The 21,489-nt window shown below is 40.3% G+C and overlaps 1 protein-coding gene across 1 annotated transcript in view; it reads right to left on the bottom strand.

The window, feature by feature from the left end:
- Positions 1-20,819, bottom strand: part of RSPO3 (R-spondin 3) — a 77,638-nt gene extending 56,819 nt beyond the window's left edge. Inside the window, exon 1 of the mRNA XM_037520362.1 lies at positions 20,422-20,819. Within this exon, the coding sequence (XP_037376259.1) occupies positions 20,422-20,518 (97 nt within the window). The 5' untranslated portion in view covers positions 20,519-20,819. The remainder of the gene's footprint in view (positions 1-20,421) is intronic.
- Positions 20,820-21,489: the final 670 nt, after the last annotated feature.

Genomic DNA, 21,489 nt, shown 5'->3' with positions numbered 1-21,489 from the left:
CACTATGAAGCTATCTGTAGCCACTGCAGCACAAGTCGATCCCCAGGCAGGGAGGTGACCCACATGGCTCAGTATACCTCTCCTGTCTCCCTGGCTGCTCCCCTCAGCAGTGTATTTCAGTCAGTCTTCCTGTTCTGCTCCCCACTCTGTCTCTGGTGAATCCTCTCACTCTCTGCGACTCTGGCCTGCACCCCAGTTCTTGTACGCATAAATAAATATCAACTTAAAAAAAAATCAGGTGTATGACATTTTGTGGTCAGATCCCAAAGTAGAGATAGATGATAACGCGAGGGAGAAAAGCAGGTAAAATGAGTATTTTGAGAACTTGAGGACTTGGACTTGTCTTTCTATCCCTTTGTATTCCAAACACATAGCCAGGTCTTGGTATATTAACAGGTACATAAAATAGACTCCTTCATTTTATAAAACACACACACCTCACTTAAAAAACAAAACAAAAACCCCTGACACTTAATGGAGTTTTGATGCTTTGATTTGGATCACTTATTAGTGGCACTCTTGAAGATTTTTTTGGTTTGACTGAAAATTAAAATTTATAGAAAGAAGTATAGGAGAGAACAAATTAAGACAAAATCTAAGTGTCTGAAACTGGTGAGCGTCAATAGCAGCTAAGAAGTTTTTGTGGAAGATAACAAGGAAACATGTTTTTGAATGATGATGGAGTTTTAGGAATAGTTGTTCATGCATTATTTGAGCTCAGGAGATAAAGTTGGGGGAGAGTACTTCCAACCAAACAGTTCAACCATTGCACCTGAGTATGCATGAGTTTAGGTATGGAATTTAATTGCTTCCAAAGTCAAGTTCAGCTAAAATACTGGAGAGCTGGGCCTCCCTGGTGGCACAGAGGGTTAAGCGCCTCGCTGTGAAGTTGCCCACAGCCTCTGCAGTGCGGATTTGATCCCGGCCGGCCAGCGAGAATCGAAAATAGGTGTGTTCAGCCTTTAAAATAGCTTATTTAGGGCCCTCTGCTCCCTTCAAATCTAAGGATAAAATTCTCAGTCTGTAGCTCCCCTAATGGTCTTAAAAGCTAAAAGAAATTAAAAATAGAGACTGACATTTTACAACATGATTAAGAAAAACAACTTTCCCATTTTGTTATTTCACTGACAGGGCATTATTTCTGCTAGATATGGGGTAATGAATTAGGATCCTGAGAGTATGCACAAATTAAAATTGATCAGTGAGCCTTCTCATGAGAGAGCATCTAAAGCAACACTGGTGGTACAGGGTGGTGCACAGCACTATCAAACTATGGCCAGCCACAGCAACATGAGTTCAATCCCTGACTAGGGAGTTAACTCACATGGCGCAGCAGACCTCTCCTGTCTCGCCCTCTGCTCCCTTCAGCAGTGTATTTCAGTAGATCTGCCTGTTCTGCTCCCCACTCTGTCTCTGGTGAATCCCATCAGACCCTACACCTCTGGCCTACACCCCAGTTCTTTTATGTATAAATAAGTCTTTTTAAAAAATAGTTTATTTAGGGCCTCCCTGGTGGTGCAGCGGTTGAGTGCTGGGTTGCGAAGCTGCCCACAGCCTCTGCAGCACCGGTTCAATCCCCAGCCGCTGGGCGAGGGTCCCACATGGTGTGCAGACCTCTCCTGCCACCCACTGCTCCCCTCAGCAGTGTACTTTGTCAGTCTGCCTGTTCTACTCTCCGCTCTGGCTCTGGTGAATTCTCGCACCTTCCCGTGCCTCTGACTATACCCAGTGCTTGTATGTATAAATAAATAAATAAATAAATAAATAAATAAATAAATAAATCTTTAAAAAAAAAATAGCTTATTTAGCAACTTTTCCCTCAGTAGTAACTCTTCTTCCCGTCCTGGAGGGGCTCCTACATGAGTATACAAATGGAAACAGACCTTAATGATCTATAAATTTACCTTCTTAGCTATCTGGTCCCCTGATTTACATGCCTTTCTGGTCAAACCTGAAGAAAAAATTATACTAATAGTAGGAACTTCACAGTAGTTACATGGAGACTGTGGCAAAGAAGGGAAGGCCATGAACTTGTAATCAAACAAAACAAATATCTCCCCAGAAGAAATTTAAGACTGGGTTCTGCCACTTACTTGCTTTGTGATGCATAAACATGTTTTTTTTTGCAACTTTGAGTTTTGTCTGTAAAGTGACAAAACTGTTCTGCCCATTTTGCAAGGGCAGTGAAAAGATCAAGTAAGAGAATGATGAGACATCTTATAAACCATAAAAAATTATATAGCTATGCTGTTCTTAATAATGATAGTTTATCAACCATCACCAGAAATAGAATGAGAAAAGTAACAACTACATTTAATGAGGATATGTGTAAAAGGTGTGATTTTTTAAATTGAGCCCTATCATCATGATAGATTAGAGAAACATGGGATCTCAAGGAATTAAAAAAAACAGTGATTGGGCCTCCCTGGTGGTGCAGGCGGTTGAGCGCAGCGCTATGAAGCTGCGTGCAGCTTCTGCAGTGCCGGTTTGATCCCCACTGGCCTCAGAGCAACCCACATGGTGCAGCAGACCTCTCCTGTCTCGCCCGCTGCTCCCCCAGCAGTGTATTTTGTCAGTCTGCCTGTTCTGTTCCCCACTCTGTTTCTGGTGTATCCTCTCACCCTCCCACGCATCTGGACTGTACCCCGACTCTTGTATAAAATGAAATAAATCTTAAAAAATAAAATAAAATAAAATAAACTTTTAAAAAACCAGTGATTGAAAATAAATTTTCAGCCAATAAATAGATAATTCTCTTTGAAAAGACCATTCATTAAACAAGTAAGAAATCAGATTGCAGAAGATCCACAGAGCACTTCTCTGCAATGTCAGACCTGGGAACCATGTGTGAGTGCGTTTGGTGTTAGACACAGCCACAGGGGTTGTTTTCTTGGCTCCACTGCTAAGAGACTTCACTCAAGTCCATTATGTCTCTGGCCTCTCTTCCTCTTCGGTAATGAGGGGATTATGCTGCATACATCATTTCCAAAAATGTTGTTACTTATCAAAACATGGTGTACACCTGATCCACAAGTACTCTTTTTCCTGCGTTTTCTATTTCAGTAAATGGCAGCCATTGCTAAAGCCAGAAATACAAAACCATGTCCAATCACCTTTTCCTCTGGTTTCTGCCTCTTTAAATAAGAGTTCACAATCTTTCCATTTCCTACCACCAGTTCTGCTACCATTCAGCAATTAGTGATCTTTTAAGAACAATAGTTATGATCTTATCAGTCTCCTGTTTTAAAAACAGTTTAAACTCTTCTAATTGCACTTTCCAAGTAACCACTTCTTTCAATTAACCTGGTATACTCTCTTGGACTCAACTTTTCCTCCAATGAGGTAATAGAAGTTTCATGTCAGAGGCAGAGAGCAGGCTGTTGCACTGAAGCTTCCTCTGGCATTTCCCTTTCACTAGCTTAATGAAAAGCAGAGTGTTCATGAGAAAGCTGTGTATCAGGACAGAAGAGCTGGTATACACTTAGCTCTACCATTTCTGCCTCTGTCATTTTGGGTCTTAATTTTTCCTTAATTGTTTTGTTCCTCAAATTCTTTACTTACAAAATGGTTAATAATATAGCATGAGATTGTTGTGAGGGTTACAAGAGATAACACATATACAAATACTTGACTTTCTTTACCCAAAATTCTTCACAAGTTAGTCACAATATACAGAAAAGAACTGAATCAAGTTAATCATAAGACTACATTTTGGCTATTTTCTTCATTAAAGCTATCAATTGGGACCTCCCTGGTGACAGAAGGGGTTAAGCACAGCACTGTGAAGCTATCCACAGCCTCTGCAGCACTGGATTGATCCCTGGCAGGCCAGGGAGCTACCCATATGGCGCAGTAGACCTCTCTTGACTCACCTCCTGCTCCCCTCAGCAGTGTATTTCAGTCAGTCTGCCGGTTCTGTTCCCCACTCTGTCTCTGATGAATCTTTTCACCCTCCCCCCAGCACCTCTGGCCTATACCCCAGTTCTTGTATGCATAAATAAATAAATCTTTTTTAAAAATAAAAAATAAATAAAGCTATCAATTGATGTTAGGAAAGATCAACAAACTTATGTAAAAATCCAAATAACTTGTTGATATGTGTTTGCCAAACTGATGCTTTAAGTAGATTGGATTGTATGTTCCATGTACTAGTTAAGGGGTTACCATAAAAGGTATGAGAAATGCCTCCCAGATATGGACAAAAATGCACTATTTTTAAACATACAATATTTTAATGTTTGTTTGGTAAAAGTAATTCCAGTTAATGAACTAGTGTGAAAGTTCAATACAGATATTAGCCAATGTGCCAAAAATGGAAATTCACTCAGCCAAACTATGCCATTCTGTTATAAACTTTACCTAACAATGCCAACTACGTTTATAGAGTACATAGCATACTTCCTATGATTGTCACAAACGTCATGCCAAATGATGACTCCTATTCCTGTCATAAATTTTCAGAAAAGGAAATGCTTGGGAGGCCTAATAAATTCCAGTGTTTTTAGTTGATCTTCCTTCCACCTTCCTGCTTCAACCCCACATGATGTCTACTATCTTTGTTTTTCAGAGAAAAATATGGGTGTGCATTAAGCTCATTTGTAAACTATCTAATTGATTTTAATCCTATTTAAACAAGTTTTAAAAAGAAATGTTACACAGTTTACAAAGAGAACATAACAGTTCTAATTTATGTTAAGCTGTAACTGTTTAATTTTGGCTTTATATTTTCTTTCCTTAGCCACTATGACATACTACAAATGTAGTTTCTTATGTGTTTTGCTCACTTTTTGTAAACCCAATTCATACATCTAGTTCAATAAATAGCTATTAAATTAATACCTCCAGTCATGTTGTTTTAATTAAGGCTAAGTTTAATTGCAACATTTCCCATACTTTTTTCTCAACAGAACTTCATTTTCACTTGTTAGCTTTTGAAAAAAAAAATGGTCTAAAAAACCTCAATAAAAATACAAAAAGAAAATCATGCTTCTGAATTCAAGTTCTAATTCCACATTCTTGAAATTTTGACAGACAACTATCTGAGCTTAGAGCATGCTACCAGAAGGAAAAACCTTTGATCTTTCTGTTGGAAGGACCTAAGATCTTTCTCCTGCTTTCAGATAAATGAAAGGTTATGAGTCCCACTTTATAGTGGATGCAAATGACTCTCAGACTAAATGACTTGTATAAATACATCATAGAGTACTAATTAGAAGTCATTGACTTGACCTCTAATGTTGGATTCTCTATAGTCAAAACTGAAGAAGCTCTAGATCCTAAAGAAGACATTTAGAAAGATGTCATTCTCCTCTAATAAGCTTTATGATGGTTCCATCTTATCTCCCTTAAATCTCTGTTTCTTATTTTCTTGGCTAAATCTTGAACAAATACAGGATTCAAGTGGGATTCAGTTGGAGATTCAACAGTGAATGATTGTCATTATATGTCTGAAGTAATGCAAGGGGAGTTAAATCCCATTGTAGATATTTTAACATTATTTACGTAGCGGCTTCTTTCTAAAATGTTTTTGCATGGGGGTGTGAGGGTGTGGGGCCCAAATGTAAAGTTAAAACAAAATCCTACTCCTGTAAACAAGAAAAAACTGCAGATACTAATGAAAAATCTTAGATTGCAACATCAATAAATAAACTGAATTAACATGATAACTTTTTATATTTTAAGTAGGTTTTAGTCATCCAGAGGAATGTAGGAAAACATAGCTAGCTTAAAGAATGTACACCTCTTTCTAGTCAAGCATCACAGTAATAATTAATATACAATAGAGTTACTCATAGTCATAGCAGAATTCACTTGAAATTCAGTAAATGAAGTTTCTGATACTTAGCTGCATAATCCCCTAGTATATAACAAACACTTGAAAATGCCATGCAAACAGGAAAACACAGAAGTGAAACACTGGTAAGCTTCCATTCCTTGAGTCTAGCTTGCCTAGGGGACACCCCATTTTAACAAGTGATATTTAATATGAGCAATAAAACCCAGCTACTATCCCTATAGTAGTCCCTGAATAATAATGTGGAAACCAGAACTTGTACCAGAGACAATCTCAGATGCATTACTTCATTTTGGTGAGAAGATGGAGAAATAGCCAGGAACTGGATTGGTGATAAAAAGACCTGTAATTGAACCCCGCCTTGGAAAGATTTTTCATTGTGATAACATTGATTTACTCTGTAGTATGAAGCAGAGATATAGGATCACATCTCTTCAGGTGGATGTTACCACACCACCTAGGCCTACCACCCAGGCACATAGAGTCCACCTTTTTTAAACTATTAAGACACCAATAGCAAGTTTTTGTTATTTTCTATCTAAATTAACTCATGCCCCCTACATTCTGTGCACATTAAAATATGTCATCTCTATGTGAAATCTTAAAATAATATTTTGCAGTTCAGATTATATCCAGCTCGATCTAAATCCTGTCTTGATTCTTTTTCCCTTAGCATTTCTCCAGTATACAGTATCAGAATGTGCATCAGATAGCATAAGGCCTGCTGTTGCAAACATTAATAAGATCTATCATTTAGGAACAGTTACTTACACTTTGTTTAATCTCTAATGGAAAGGATTTCTCTAAATATTTACACAGAACAGTTGTCAGAATGAATCCTGCAAAATAGCTGGCATACTCCCAGGAGCAGGGAGCTGGTGTGTGGGGGGAGGGGAGATTCCCGGTGACTGGTCATATAATTTAAGCAGCCCCAGAATTTCAGGGAGCTGCTGGCTAGAACACGATGGGATTGTATTAACAAAAAGGTACTTCAGAGTGCAAACCAATACAAGTAAAGTATCCAAACAGCCACTTTCATTTATTGCTCTTGTAAAAATGACTCCCCATTTGCTTTTGGGTTAAACTAAAGGGATTATTTAGATTTCAAAGTCCTAGTAAATAAATTGTATATGCAGAAAGAAACTTATACAAGAAATGTGAAGGAACAGCAAACTTAATTTGTACAATGGCCCTTACAGCGCTTAATATATAGGAATGACTTGTTCCTTCCACGAGTTGCTGAGAGAGAGAGTCAGCATGTAAGAGTCAGACTGAAATCTGGGGAAAAGTGAAATCTGCCAAGATAAATGCAGCAGTGTTTTATAAGTTAACTCGGCTGTCTGTGTATTTATTTTTTCTTTGGACGATTCTAAAATTAATACAGTTCAACTCATATTAGTAGCAGTTTAGGATTTGGGGAATAGATGAGGAAGTGCATTTGGGCTAGTTAGGGTGGAGAAAATATCCTGCACTGGAAAATCTTAGCAATTTTCATTTGACACTTGGGCTTATCTGACGAACAATAGCACTCTGCCCTGCAGCCCGTGGTTAAAAACTATTACATAAAGGTTTCTGGCATCATAAGCTCTCCATTTTAAGTATGAGCAATATACTAAGTTTGGAGACCAGCAGCTGAATTCCTGTCATGTCAGTGAGATGCCTACATGGGTGTTAAAGATGGCAGCTATAGCCTGAACTGGTTTAGAGATCCTTCTACTGTAATTCTCCCTTATTTTATTAGAAATAAAAATTTAAAGTAAGGGCACATAGTGTTCATAGGTCTGAAGTCACACATGAATGAAGGCCAGGACTTCAGGTCCAGTGCTGCATAGAATGACACATACTACTGCTTTGTTCTAGGCCAGGCATGCATCCATGTGATCCTACAAGCCCAACCCGCCTTTCAGGGAATCCCACTGTTCTAGTAAAGCTTGGCTCTACATCAAGCTCTGCACAAAAATGGGAAGCTGGGGGCCTCCCCGGTGGTGCAAGGAGTTAAGACGCAACCTATGAAGCTGTCCACAGCCTCTGCAGCAAGACTTTGATCCCCTGGCCAGGGAGCAACCCACATGGCACAGCAGACCTCTCCTGCCTCACCCCCTGATCCCCTCAGCAGTGTACTTCAGTCAATCTGCCTGTTCTGTTCCCCACTCTGTCTCTGGTGGATCCTCTCACCCCCCCCCCCCCGCCCCACCTCTGGGCTATACCCCAGCTCTTGCATGCATAAATAATATAAATGAATATTTTTAAAAATTGGAAAGCTGGATGAATGTCTTAGAAATGTGCTATAGGAAAGACAGACAACACTTTTAAAATGATATTAGACCATGTGAAGGGGACTAAGAGTTACCATCTTGAGGATGAAATGAAATGATGGGTAAATTCCAGCCAGGAGGACTAAGGATACTACCTTTGGACTTTGCTTCTTGTCAACAAGTAATGAAGGAGCTTTTTAGACCATGGATCACCAGATTGGTTATAAACTGGAAAACAAGGCTCTAAAGAAACTCTTTAAGAAATAAATATTGATATATTCAACATGTTCTCATTTAGTTTATAGTCAATTTTTCTGTATCTTTTATATTTCCAGGCAGAAACTACATGTCATTAAGATACAAATAAAACAGGTCACAATTTTGGTGTTAAGTTTCCAAATGTTAGACTGCTTCTTTTCTTAGATTGTCTCATTGTCAATTTCAAGACCAATGAAAACCAAATATATAGCTTCAATAAACTGATCATATTTATAGTATATTATTATAACTATTAGGTATAATTACTGCACAAGTCAGGGCTTATTAGCCAAATGTTGCCTGGATATTCCCAGTAGTCAGAGAAGACTGGCCAGGAAAAGAATCTAACCGCTTGCTTCTCCATAGATTTGAAATATTGTCATCCATCCACATGTTTAAATAAAGAGAATTAATTGTCTAAGGTCATAGGAATACTGAAATACAATGAAGGTTTTCTGAATCATAAAGGACTATGAAACTCTCCGTAATTAGGGTAGTGATAAGTGGAAGCTCTTTATGTTTAATTAGAGATCCAGCACATGAAGTGACAGAGTATACTCTCTGGGTGTTTGAGGCCAGGGCAACAGTTTCAAAGGCAAACTTAGGTTATTATGAATCTATTTGTGTTTCTTGTATGTTTTTCATAGTTAGATTTGACAATCTTCTGATTTCTACACAATGAAAGTTGAAACTTTGAGCAACACTTAGTTACTGAGAATTTCTCCTTAGCAACTACTGACAGCACCACACTTCTAAAGGGTATTCTTTTCAGTGCAAGAAATCACACATTAGCTGTTGGTCTTTTCCAAACTCTAGAGGTTTTAGAACTCCTGGTGTAAAATACTGCTCTTCTCTTATTTCCAAATGTTACTTTCATAATATTGTATCTAAATTGACCTTAGGATGTTTACAAAGTTCTCTCCCCCTTCCCTTTCCATCTTAATCAGACACCTCTTTTACAAAGACTCAGACTAAATTCCTTGGGTTCTTTTATCTACTCAGGAAGGGAGGAGGAGAGTTTGCAGCGATGACAGCACTGCATCTGCACTGGCGCAGGCAGACAACCGACAGAGGTTTACAAGATGATGTTTAACATGAACTGCGCACGTACTCTGGCCACAAGTTTCTATCTCCTGCGTGCTTAGGCTGAATAACCTATTGAGGAAAAAAAAAATGGTGGAAAGCATTGTTTTCTGGTGGATTTCCTGCTCTCTGTAACTCAAGATTGCTCCCAATCCTTTGGGACAAGTAACGAGGTCTGACCACGGAGCAATGGCTCAAGAGCGCTGTGATGACCCTCCTCCCGAGGAGTCTGGCTTTCCTCAGTCTAATTACTTTTGGCAATTGTGGTTATTGGGATTTGGTCTAGTGACTCACTAGAACCCAAATTCTCCCAAAGAGCCCCTTTAACAAGCAGAATTAGGTCTGACAGGAAGCCCAGACTTCCACCTCGCTCCTACATGCAGCTTTTCCCTCATTTCTGACAAGGTTTGAAAACGCTTCATGGACTAGAAAAGAATAATAAACAAGATTTAATGGAGACAACCATTTAAAGAAGAGCACATTGCGATTGAAGTAGAAACAGTAAGTTCATGAATAAACAGCCTACCACAAAACTTAACCCATTAGGACAGAGTTAAAATCATGCTATTTATAGCAGTTTTACTGATCACCAGTAGTCAATCTAGGGTTAGTCAGGAATTGTAGAAACTAAAAAAAATAATTTAAAAAGGATGTTTATGTCTTGTTAGGCAGTTCATTTACATTTTTCCCTAAAAGAAAAGTGAACTCTAGGGCACATTACCACTTATCTGCTAAGGCATGAAGAGTTGTTTATTATTAAGTAGTTCTGAAAAAACTTTGGTGTGGCTGACACCCTAAGTTCTACAGTTTTCCAGTGGAGTGCCTGGCTTCCCCCATGTGAGTGCAGCAGCAAGCCAAGTGCCCTGGACCATCCTTCTCCTAGAAGCAGTGATCTTATTCTGTGAAGCCAATATTTGCTAAACTCACTATCAGAGTCCTACTGTATGTACTTTGCTCTCTTTTCTTAGGCTTTTGGCTGAGACAATTCTTTATCAGATAGTCTTGTCTGCACTACTTAGGGCTACAAGCTTAACAATACCCTGCAGATAAACAATATGAGGCAATCAATTTCTTTATATTTTAAACTATCTGTTTAAATGACATATATCTTATCACTTATCTCCACACAAGTCTATTTTATCATCTGACCCTCGTGAAGCTGACATTGTTTTCAACAGCAGCTCAACTGAACTAGTTATTCTTGAATTAAAGTCCAATAAGTGTTCTCAGTCTGGTCTACACATTAGTCAGTCCATAGGGTTACTTTTGAAAATACAGATGTCCAGGCTCCATCTCCAAAGATTATTTCATTTAGTCTCAGGTAGAGTCCTGCATTGACTCTTTCTTTCTTTGTTTTCAGTTTTGTTTTTTTTTTATCTCCCAGGTGATTCTAATTTGAAGTTAAGTTTGAAAATCACTGTATGAAGGCCCATAAAGCAAGAATTCTGAGTGAAGGTTACTGTTAATGCTCATGGTAAAAGTAATATAAATAACAGATTTTATGAAGCACCATAAAGATAACTTTTCTGGATAACAAGAACTAGCCAGTGAAATATCTATTGTGGTTGTAAATTACAAAGAAGGATTTTGATATTTAACTGCAAAATTATAGACTTTGCCTGTATCCTCATGTCTAAGATAATCTTCTCTTGGATATGCACACCATAGATGGAAATAATAATCTTAGAGTACTTCATATAAACTGTGCTGGTCTATTGTTCCAATGAGGGGCAGGGGAAAGCAACTTTTTATGTTTAGAAACCATCAATAGGGCAGGCTTAAGAAAGATGATAGAGGAAAAAAACTGTGGGGAGAGAACTAAAATATAAGCAAATTTTATAGCACATATTTTAAAGGACTATGGTTTGTTAAATGAGAAGGAGAAAGGGAAAGAAAAAAGTCAGGTGGGATTTAAGAAAATGCCCCCATAGCTGCCTAAAGGCACCTCAATAGTTGAGGTGATGTCAGTAAATCAATATAGGACAGGAGCTTGGGAGTCAGACCTGGGCTGGAATCCTAGGGCTGCCATATCTTCTTTGAGTTATTATTGTTCTCAAATAACTAATTAACAGTTGGCACCTTCCTTCCTTGATGGCTGTGAGTACTAAATGAAATAATATTCACAAGAACATCAAAGGTAAGGGTCAGGCCCTCACCTCAATGGCAGCTATTTTATACTAATTATTATCAGAACACTCATTTTAACAAATACATATAAATGTATATTAAGATAAAATATATGTGAATATTACAGTGATTCTGAGATGATAGAGTTGCAGTTTACCATGAGGTATTTACACATATTTTGACAAAACATTTTACCTATAAAAGGTGACAGTTACTTCCTCTACTTATATGACAGCCTTTGTTGAGATGACTGTGTTGAATCTGATGTCCCTTGGTAGGAGAGCAAAGTATAACAATAAGAAGTTATCTGCTCTTAATCTTAATGGCTTATCAAGCATATGTTAAGAAAACTATATTCTAAAATAAGCAGTTCACAAATTCTGTTATTTTATATTATGTGTGGTGGTTTGTATTATGTGGTTATAAACTGGGGGCTGCTTTACACTTATTTTCAGGAATGTGCTTTGTATTGGGTATAATTATAAATATGCTTACCAGTTAGTTTCCTGAGGACAAATTTTGGGAGTGAATATAACACATTTCAATATTGTGTCTTCAGTTTAGAAAAATGTTTTAAGGTAACAAAATCTAATCTCCTGCCTATGCCAAGTACTGAGAAGGGAAGTAGGAAGAAAATAAACACACTAAAAAAATATAACCTGTTTCTACTGCAGAGATTAAAATTGAGTAGGAAGAAGAAAGGGCCAGGGACCTGTCTGTTACTGAGACTGGACAATTACTCAATGGGGGATGCTGCAGAGGTAATCACACACTGTGTTGATGGACTGGATTCCTTCCAATTTCAGCCAATCCTAATATTCTCCAGTTTTAAGAGAGCACACTTTGTAGAGAAGTCAGCTTGTAAGTTGAATGCCACTAGTTTGAGTAGATGCTAGACCTACTAATATGAATGGAATAATATTTAAAATTGAGTATTTTAAAAATCATCTCTTCACCTTAAGAAACCTTATCTTTCATTATGATAAAATTTTTCAAGTTTCCTTTGATCTGCTGCAAAGAATTATATTCCCAAAGGAGATGAGACTTCTAAATATAATCTTCAATTGGAAGATGTGCTAATTTAAAATTGTAACTTACTATACTTGTGACCATTCTTTTATATATTAAGAGTACTATAAAAATGAGAATCCACAGTTGTAGATGATATACTAGACTCTTAAAATACACCAAGTACCTTAATGTAATTAATGTCATTTTGATAATACCAGTAAGAATAAGTCTCAATGTCAGTGCTGCAAACATTTTTAATAACAATAAACAGGTGCCACTAGATTTTATCTCATGAATTCAACTATTCCCTTTATGTGAGTGACTTTAAAATACTTATTTCAGCTGCAACCATTCTCTAAAATTTTGATTCTGAGTAACTAAATGTCCGATGGCCCTTGAAGAAAAGAAAAATAAATTTCTAACCAAATTTGCTTCTACTTGTCTGTTTATTTATCTCTGTCATGTTTCCATTCACCCACATTGAGTCCTTATACTCCAAGGTTTAATAACCAGCAGTGATCTCCTCCTATTTTCTTTTCATATCCAATTAGTTATCAAAATCTATGGATTTGATCAATATAAATTACTACTGTATGACTCGCCAGCTCAATCACTGTCTGAGCGTATGGTCTTATTACTCTAAACCTGGGTCACTTACAGGTTGTCGTGCTGGGAGAGCTCTGATGCATCTCTCTGGTTGGTTTTCCAAATCAATTTCCTGTGAATCAAAGCCCAAGGACAAGATGAACCTGCTGGAGATTGAGAATGCTGACTGATGCTCTGACTATTGTTTACAGGCACTAGAAATTGTGAAGAATGGGTATTACCATAATTAATACATTCTCGACTTTGACAGCTTACTGATTAACCTTCATATTATGAATGACCTATAATAAGTGAATGCTTGTACTTGTTTGCATTCTTAGTCTTCATCCACTTAGTTTAATAAGACTACTAAGTTTAGGGCCTCCCTAGTGGCACAAAGGGTTAAGATGCAACTGGGCCTCTCCGGTGGCACAACAGTTGAGCGCTGGGTTGCGAAGCTGCCTGCAGTCTCTGCAGCACCAGTTCGATCCCCAGCCACCAGGTGCAGACAGACCTCTTCTGCCGCCCGCTGCTCCCCTCAGCAGTGTGCTTCGGTCCTTCTGCCTGTTCTGCTCCCGGCTCTGGCTCTGGTGAATTCTCTCACCCTCCCATGCTTCTGACTGTACCCAGTGCTTGTATAAATAAATAAATAAATCTTAAAAAAAAAAAAAAAAAAAAAAAAAAAAAGACGCAACCTATGAAGCTATCTGCTGCCTCTGCAGTGCAAGTTCGATTCCTAGCCAGGGAGCAAACACACATGGCACAGCAGACCTCTCCTGACTCGCCCACTGCTCCCCTCAGCAGTGTACTTGGGTCAATCTGCCTGTTCTGTTTCCCCACTCTGTGTCTGGTGAATCCTCTCACCTCCCCCTGTCCCACACACCTCTGGGCTGTATCCCAGCTCTTGTATGCATAAATAAATAAATCTTTAAAAAAAAAAGAGTGCTAAGTTTAGAACAATTATAGCACCCAGGTCATGGCTTACATTTTACTCATAACGAAAGATTAAAAGTTGAAGAGACTATGGAAATCACTTAGATCTAAATTTCTCACCAATCATATAATTTCACAGATGAAATTACCTAATTTCACTCTAGCATAGTATGATAAGGAGACTTGTCTGGGATATGCAAATATAAGTATCAGTACTGGACCTAGAACCCAGACCTAATTCTCAGTCTACATTCTCAACACACACAGGGGCATCTTCCTCAATGGCTTCTTATCCCCACTCTCTACCATGAACTTGTAATGCTAGTTACTCATCAAGTTCTTAAAGATCAGATGAAATCCTAATAAGGTAGTGTATGTATTGAAGACTGGGTAATATTCTTATATAAGCATCAAGACAGTTGAAAGTTGTTAAATTTATATTTAATGGGGGAATTATATTCTCTAGTAACATTGAATTTTTTTCCTCAAAAAAAATCCCAGAAGTTTGGTCACAGTAAATGGTAACTAGGTTCCTTGCTAAGTATACAAATAAAGTAGAAATGCTCTTATCAGAAAAGAGGCACCTGCAATCATATTTTTAAAATATGAAGTTATCAACCTTTTCACACATGAAAAGAATTTAGATATATTGCTCAAATATTTCATGTTAGAGCAGAAATGGGATTTCTTAGTACTAAATGGCACTTAGTACATTCTCAGCACCCCCACAAACCTTGAGAATAGAACACTCCATTTTTTAAGTATTGTTAGCTAAGTAATTTAATCAGAAAGCTAGTAATATTCCTGAATATATAGATGTAAGGGGTGGAATTAAATAAACAGCCAAAATGGATAGCATCTTTTATAGATGAATAGTTTGTATTTTACATATTTTGTTAAGATATAATGGTAAAGCATTTCAAACTTAATGGGTGTTGAAGACATGGTAAATTTTAGGAAAATCCAATCATTTTAAGTGTTAACAAAAATTAATAATCAACAGCAACCCACATTTTCCCTCAAAATCAAAAGCAAAACAAAAGAATCTATATAATTTATGATGCAACATTTTTTTTTCAAATAGTGATTCACAAAAGAATGCCAGTGTATAATGCACTGTTAGGAAAGAAATAGTCCTAACCAAGTAAAACATAATTTCAACACACTGTCTTGCATGATCCTTACCATGCTCTTAAAACTGAATGATGTTTTCCTAATGGTAACCAAAGTTGATTCTTACATTTCATGAAACATAATACCCACTCTGATGGCATTTCAAGAATTCACTACTTGGAAAAGGATTTTGGGGGGATGGGGTAAATGAATACTGATGAAATCAGAAAAAAGGTTAGGACTATGTCCAAAATGAAACATTTGGATAGAGATACAGGGGAGAAAGACTTTTAGTAAATCACTATATAGAACAGTTTTGTTATTTGATAATTCATTCTTTTTATGGTAGAGGGATCATTGGTTCTATCACAATACATGGGATTTAAAAGAATGATTAGATTTGAAAAGAAAAAGATTAGCGTCTACTTAGAAAATATTTTAAACATTTAGTAGCAATCTGGAGATCTTTGTCCAGATTCCAATAGTCTAAAATGATCAGATGACTAATAAATTCATTATGGAGTAGTGTGGCAAGGGTTTCCCCATAATAACGTGAAAATCAAATTTAACTACATGTTGTAATTTCTATTCATCGCTTTCTGGGGACCTAATTTGTAGAATATTAAGTGCCAGGGAAATAGTGAATGGATAAATGATTTAGCAAAATGATCTCCTTACAAGTTGAAATACTGTTCATATTTCATACTTAATGAAATATTGAAATTATGGCACTAAGTTAATTTCACACTCATTCTTATATTCTTATTACTTTCCATAGAATAATGTGGGAGTAAAAAGATAATATTTAAAAATTATCATTCTTACTGTTAGTAAAAATCCTTCTACTGAAGTAATAAACAGAGAATTAAATTTATATAATAAAGGGATATTTTAAGTAACAACTCTGATAGTATAACGTTGATAAAATTGGAACCCCCTTCCCAAAAGCCTTTTGCTTGTCCTTAGATGTTACCATTACTGCCTAGGAACTTGAATATGTGTTCTGATTCATAAAGATATCACATGATATGTTTGTTGCAAAGTATACTTTCTCCAGCATATTTTACTCATCTCCAGCTATTAAAGTGTTTCTCTCAAAGACAAGTTAGACTGGTGAGAAAAGTAGACAGGAAAGAAAATTGCATTGTACCAAATATTTACAACACATTTCAATTTAAAATTAATATTATAATATGCATTGTAAACTGGAAGATTTTGCCATCTTACACCTAACTTTACATTTTCCAGGATTTGCAGTACAAGCACCAAGAAGATATCAAAATCTCCAAGAATAACTCAACACCTGAAACAATGCCATGATTAATGAACAGTATATTCCAATAAATTAGTATTTTTCAACATTACAATTATTTGCCTTTTACTTTGCTCCTTTTTTCAGATATCTTTATGAAAGACTTAAAAGTTTTGTGATTATGCAATGTGTGCTTTGTAATTATTATATGTACAATGACTTTTCAAAACTTCCATTTATCTGGAATTGTTTGCAATTAAAACCCAATTCATTGATGACATCACATTAAAAGCATACTACAATTATATCTGATGTTTCTAACAATAGTCTTCTGGCAAAGTATGATTCTACAATATCTTCTAAATTACCAAACAATGTATTGTATTTAGCATGCGTCACTATTGTTACTTAGTTCTTAGCTCTATGACATCCATCATTAATGAATACATAAAAATAACAGTTCAAAAATTCTCAGTCAACCAGAACAACTTATTCTTCAAACATATCAAATAAATAATGGTCTAGAGACAATTATATGTAATAATTCATATTCCATACTTCTTTATGGATCAACATGTATTATAAATAGCAGGAGATATGTTTAACTTACTGCCTGTATAATTTTGTGTAGGTTACTTAGCTTCAGTTTCTCAGGTTCTTTCTCTGTAAAACGGAAATATTAATACCACCTCTATATTTCAACATGCTGTTTAGGGGTCCAAGTGAATCATTCAAATAAAAATCAGTGTAATATTAAGGTATTGTGATTATTAGTATGGTAATTATAGCTTTAGCTTGACTAGGAGATAGGTATTCAGAAGCTGACTGTACCAACTTGCAAAAGCTGAGCTGGAAATGAGTTGAAAACTCAACTTGGGTTTCTTGATTTTGCATCCCATACAGTTAAAGTTTACCTTTGAAAACATTGCTGGTTGGGGAAATTTGAATAAGATTGTATTACATTTTTTCTTGAATAAATTTAATTTAGCTTCTCTAGGATCTTTATATGAATCCTCACAGGTTAAAAAAAAAATTACTGTCTATATGCACCTATAACTTAATAGTCATTTTCTAACTTAGAGAAATCTTGCTTAAAGTGGTTTTTGTAATAAGAAACAAGATCACTAGTTTGTAACAATATAGAGACAAATCTTATAGAAATCGTTTTAGGGAAACTGGAAAATATTGGTATTATTTTAATTGTTGTACCCGAGGATTAACAGTGACTCCTCAGTTTGACTATGTTTAACACTTCAAATGAGACTCTTTTTTGGGTAAACTTTACTAAAACATTCAATAAACCATTTTTTAAAATGAAAAATAAGTTTTATTTATCCCTTAATTTTCTTTCTCTCACATTTTTGTTATGATTTTAAAAGTTTAGGAAAGTGAAGCTATTTAGTTACAAGCCAGAAGTAATATTCTTTAATACTCATTTTATTTATTGTCCCTTGAAGGAGAAATAAGAAAGACTGCATAAAACCTTTGACTACAATCTTATTTTTCATTTTAAAAACATTTTCCTAGCTCCTAATTGAGAAAAGGCTTATTTATATGTTTCTCTCAGACCTCCAAAGAAACGAGTATAAACACATGCAATTTGACCTTGAGTTTCTGGACATTTAACCAGGATCTCTCAGTACCCTCCACCTCTTGCCAATTCTAAAAACCATGTTGCACCTGCCAAAAGTCTCGTCTGTCTCCTCCGAGGACGCAAGGGGTCGCCCCTCTCCCAGAATTGCACCAGCAAATCCAGCCGCAAATGCAAAATCAAGTGCGAAGGCATAAGACAAGTCCCCCACTACTAGAGCGCTTTCCCAACCCCACACCCCCAGAATAATTGGAATTTCAACCCAATCCCACCCACTCCCTCTCTCATCCTCTTCACACAACCAGAGGGCGCCTTTGACTTGGACTTCAGACGAGTAAGGCAGGTCGCAGAGCTGTTTGTCTTTTGACTCCGCGATTGCTCTTTAGTCCAAGTCTAAGGGTGCGCCATCCCATGGCTCCCCGCAGTCTTGGGGAGCCGTCAGCCCGCAGCTACCCGCGCCGTCCACCTCTCCGGGAGAGGTAGGAACGAATGGATGGCAGATTTTCCCAAGTCTTCTTACAGAAACTGGGATCCCAACACTGCCATCGGAGACTCCTCTAACTTTTAAGACCCTGTCCCGCCCCAACAATTATGGGGCCCGGGGTCCTCCCTGGTGTGAAAGAGGGAGTGGGTTGTGGGCTCTTGACGGGCACGAGCTGAAAAAGTGATGGAAAGTAAGAGTCTGGGCTTGTGCCCAACATCCGGTCCCCACCGACACTACTCAATTTCACGGTCGGACCCTGCACGGAGAGGGGGCGGGGACCACCAGGATGCGGGTGATGCTCGAGCCACAGGCGACCCCTCTGAGCGGCCCCACAGTTTGAGCGAAAGGGTTGGTGGAGAAGTCATGCAGAATACAAACCACTCAAGAGTCCAAGAATAATAAATCGGATGCCCTGACACCCTCGTGCCCCTTGCTACGGGATTCTAGAGGCTGGGAGGCCAGGCCGGAGCCCCTGGCGCGCAGGCTCAGCCACGTTTTTAAAAGGAAATTTTCAGGTGAATCAAACCTTGTGTACTCAAGGAGAACGACACAAAGGTAGCTTTCAAGGGACCCTCAAGTCGAGCAGGGCAGAGACAAACAGCAACGGAGAAGCGATTGCTAAATCTCCATTTCACACAAGCTGGTGCTGTGTACTTCGTGCCGCACCCGCGGTTGCCCCGAGGGCTTTCGCCGCTGGCTCTCGGAGGCTGCTCAGCGCGCGGGACAAGAGGCCACCGACAGCCTCCACCTCCCTCGTCGCGTAGGTCCGAAGAGTCAAGGTAATAGCTCACTCTCAGCGCCCCGCAAAGTTAGATTTCTTCCTCCCAGTCCACACCGGCGCCCCCCACGATGTAGCCTCCCTGGGTCGTCCCCCAAGTTGCAACAGAACTCCCTCCCAGGAACAGACGCCAAAGTGGCTAGCGCGCAGAGCTACCGGGAGCCTTCCTAGCTTCTCCACGCTCTTCTCTAGTAGACAACACCTTTCAGACAGACAAACCTGAGTTGAGGGTGCCCTTGGGGGTGGGAGGGAGTGCAAACTCGCTTTCTTAAGAAGCCTTCACAAATTAACCTTCCAAGTAACAGGAGTCCGGGTAAGGGGCGTGTAGGATGCACGGGAGAGTCTTTAGGGGCATCCCACCCTCTGTATGTGTCTACCCCAGGGGACCCACTTGAAAGAGTCTGAGACGGTAAAAGCGCTCACGCGTGACAAGCAAGATTGTAACTGGAAACCCGGCACCTCCGGCTCCCACCCTCTGGCTGGGTTCAGCGGTGCTCTCCCCCGGGAGTGGGACCACTAGCGGGTCTGCAAGCGCGCAGACACGCCAACCCGAAGAGCGCCTCGCGCGCGCTTCTGATCCACTACAGAGTGGCCAGGGGCGCAGGCCGCGCAGGCGCTGGGGCTGGCTCCGGGCGGACCCCGGGGCTAGCTCCCCGTCACCCCGGCGCAGCGGGAGGGCCCGGCACTGTCTGCCCACGCGGGGCACCCAGGTTAGGTGAGCGCACGCTGCGGCAGTGCCTCCCCCCTCAATTCAGGTTTTCTCAGCCTTCGGGGGCATCCCACCCGCCAGGCTACGGGGCAGTTTGGGGCTCGAAAGCCCATCTGAACCTTGGAAGGGAAACACAAATCCATTGAACTAGTCTCAGGAAGGACCGAACTTTGTGGCGCTCTGAAGTGATCGGGGGGGCGGGAGCCTCTTGAGCGCCGGGTCCTCCCGGCGGTGGCGCGCGTGAGGATGCGGGAGAAGCGAGGGGCGCCGAGGGGAAGGCGTGAGAGACGCGGTGGATCCAGAAGCTAAAACTGTTACCTCCTCTTGGAGGCGTGGGTTGAGGGCGGGGGGACCACTGCCGTGGGCGCTGACTCAGGACAGGCCAAGCGACCCGACAGGTGAACGCGGCGGGAGGGAGCAAATGCGTAAAAACAAACCCTGCACTTACTTCTTCGCTGGCGCCTTCCCCGGGAGGCGTTTTGGCTGCCGATGTATTCCATAGAGTTCAAAATGATAAAAAACCAAGGAATCAGTCGCAAGTGCATAGTAACCCAGTAATAGTTCCCTTCCTTTTCTCCTTTTTCTTTTGATTGTTAATTAGATTGTATGGTTCAGAAATATATGTGCGTGTTAGGCGTTTCTAGAGCGAGCTAGCGAGCGAGCGCGAGCAGCGGACTTCTCCACTTAAATCCGACAGGCTTGCTGGGATGGCACACGAAGCGGGTCGGGAGAACTGGGAGAACAACTATTGTACTTTCAAATTGTCCCAGCCCTGAGCGGCCGCGGCTCCGCGAGGGTGGCTGTCAACGCCGCGAGCGAGGGTTTCCGGAGCAGCGAGCGGCCTCGCCAGAGTGGCCGCAGGTAGCATGGTGCGCGGCGGCTGCGGCCGCGAGCAGGATCCGGGCGGGCGGGCGGCCGGGGCGGCCCGGTGGGCTCAGAGGTGGCGGCTGCAGCGGCGGCGGCCCGGGGAGCGCAGGGGAGCGGGCGCCGTCGGCGCCGCGGCCATGGCCAAGGGGCGGCGGAGAGACCCCAAGCTGCTTCTCCCGTTCCTGAGCAGGAGCCGCTTCAGTGCCGGGCTGGGCTCTCAGGAGCACCCCAGAGGGGAGGAGGGAGGGAGGCAGGCAGGGAGGGAGGGAGGGAGGGAGGGAGGGAGGATGGGGCAAGGGAGGGGGAGAGCGTGGATGGCTGCGGGGGGCGGGGGGAGCTCGGGGGCGGGGAAGGAAACTGCTGGAGCAACAACCCTGAGCGACCTCAATAACTTTCAATTTCAAGAGGGAAAGAGGGAGCTGGAAAAGTACAGGCGTTGTGATTTGGCGGAGGTTCGCGGAGAGGCGCCTAAGGGGTCCCGAGTCTGCAGCAGCGCATCTCTGGGCACGGCAGCGAGGCGGGCGAGCGCGAGTTGGGGAGAGAGGGGGAAGCACTACATGCGGAGGGGAGTCCCTCCGAAGGGCCGCTCTTGCCGGGAGAGGGGGGCGAGCTCCGGCTGGGGTGCTGAGGCCGGAGGTCCGGCGGGCGC

Source organism: Talpa occidentalis, unplaced genomic scaffold (genome assembly GCF_014898055.3).
Source record: "Talpa occidentalis isolate TD23 unplaced genomic scaffold, MPIMG_talOcc4v2.1 talOcc4.2, whole genome shotgun sequence".
Classification (NCBI taxonomy): Eukaryota; Metazoa; Chordata; class Mammalia; order Eulipotyphla; family Talpidae; genus Talpa; species Talpa occidentalis.
Note: the sequence above shows the minus strand (reverse complement) of the source record. Positions and strands in the feature narration are given on the sequence as shown.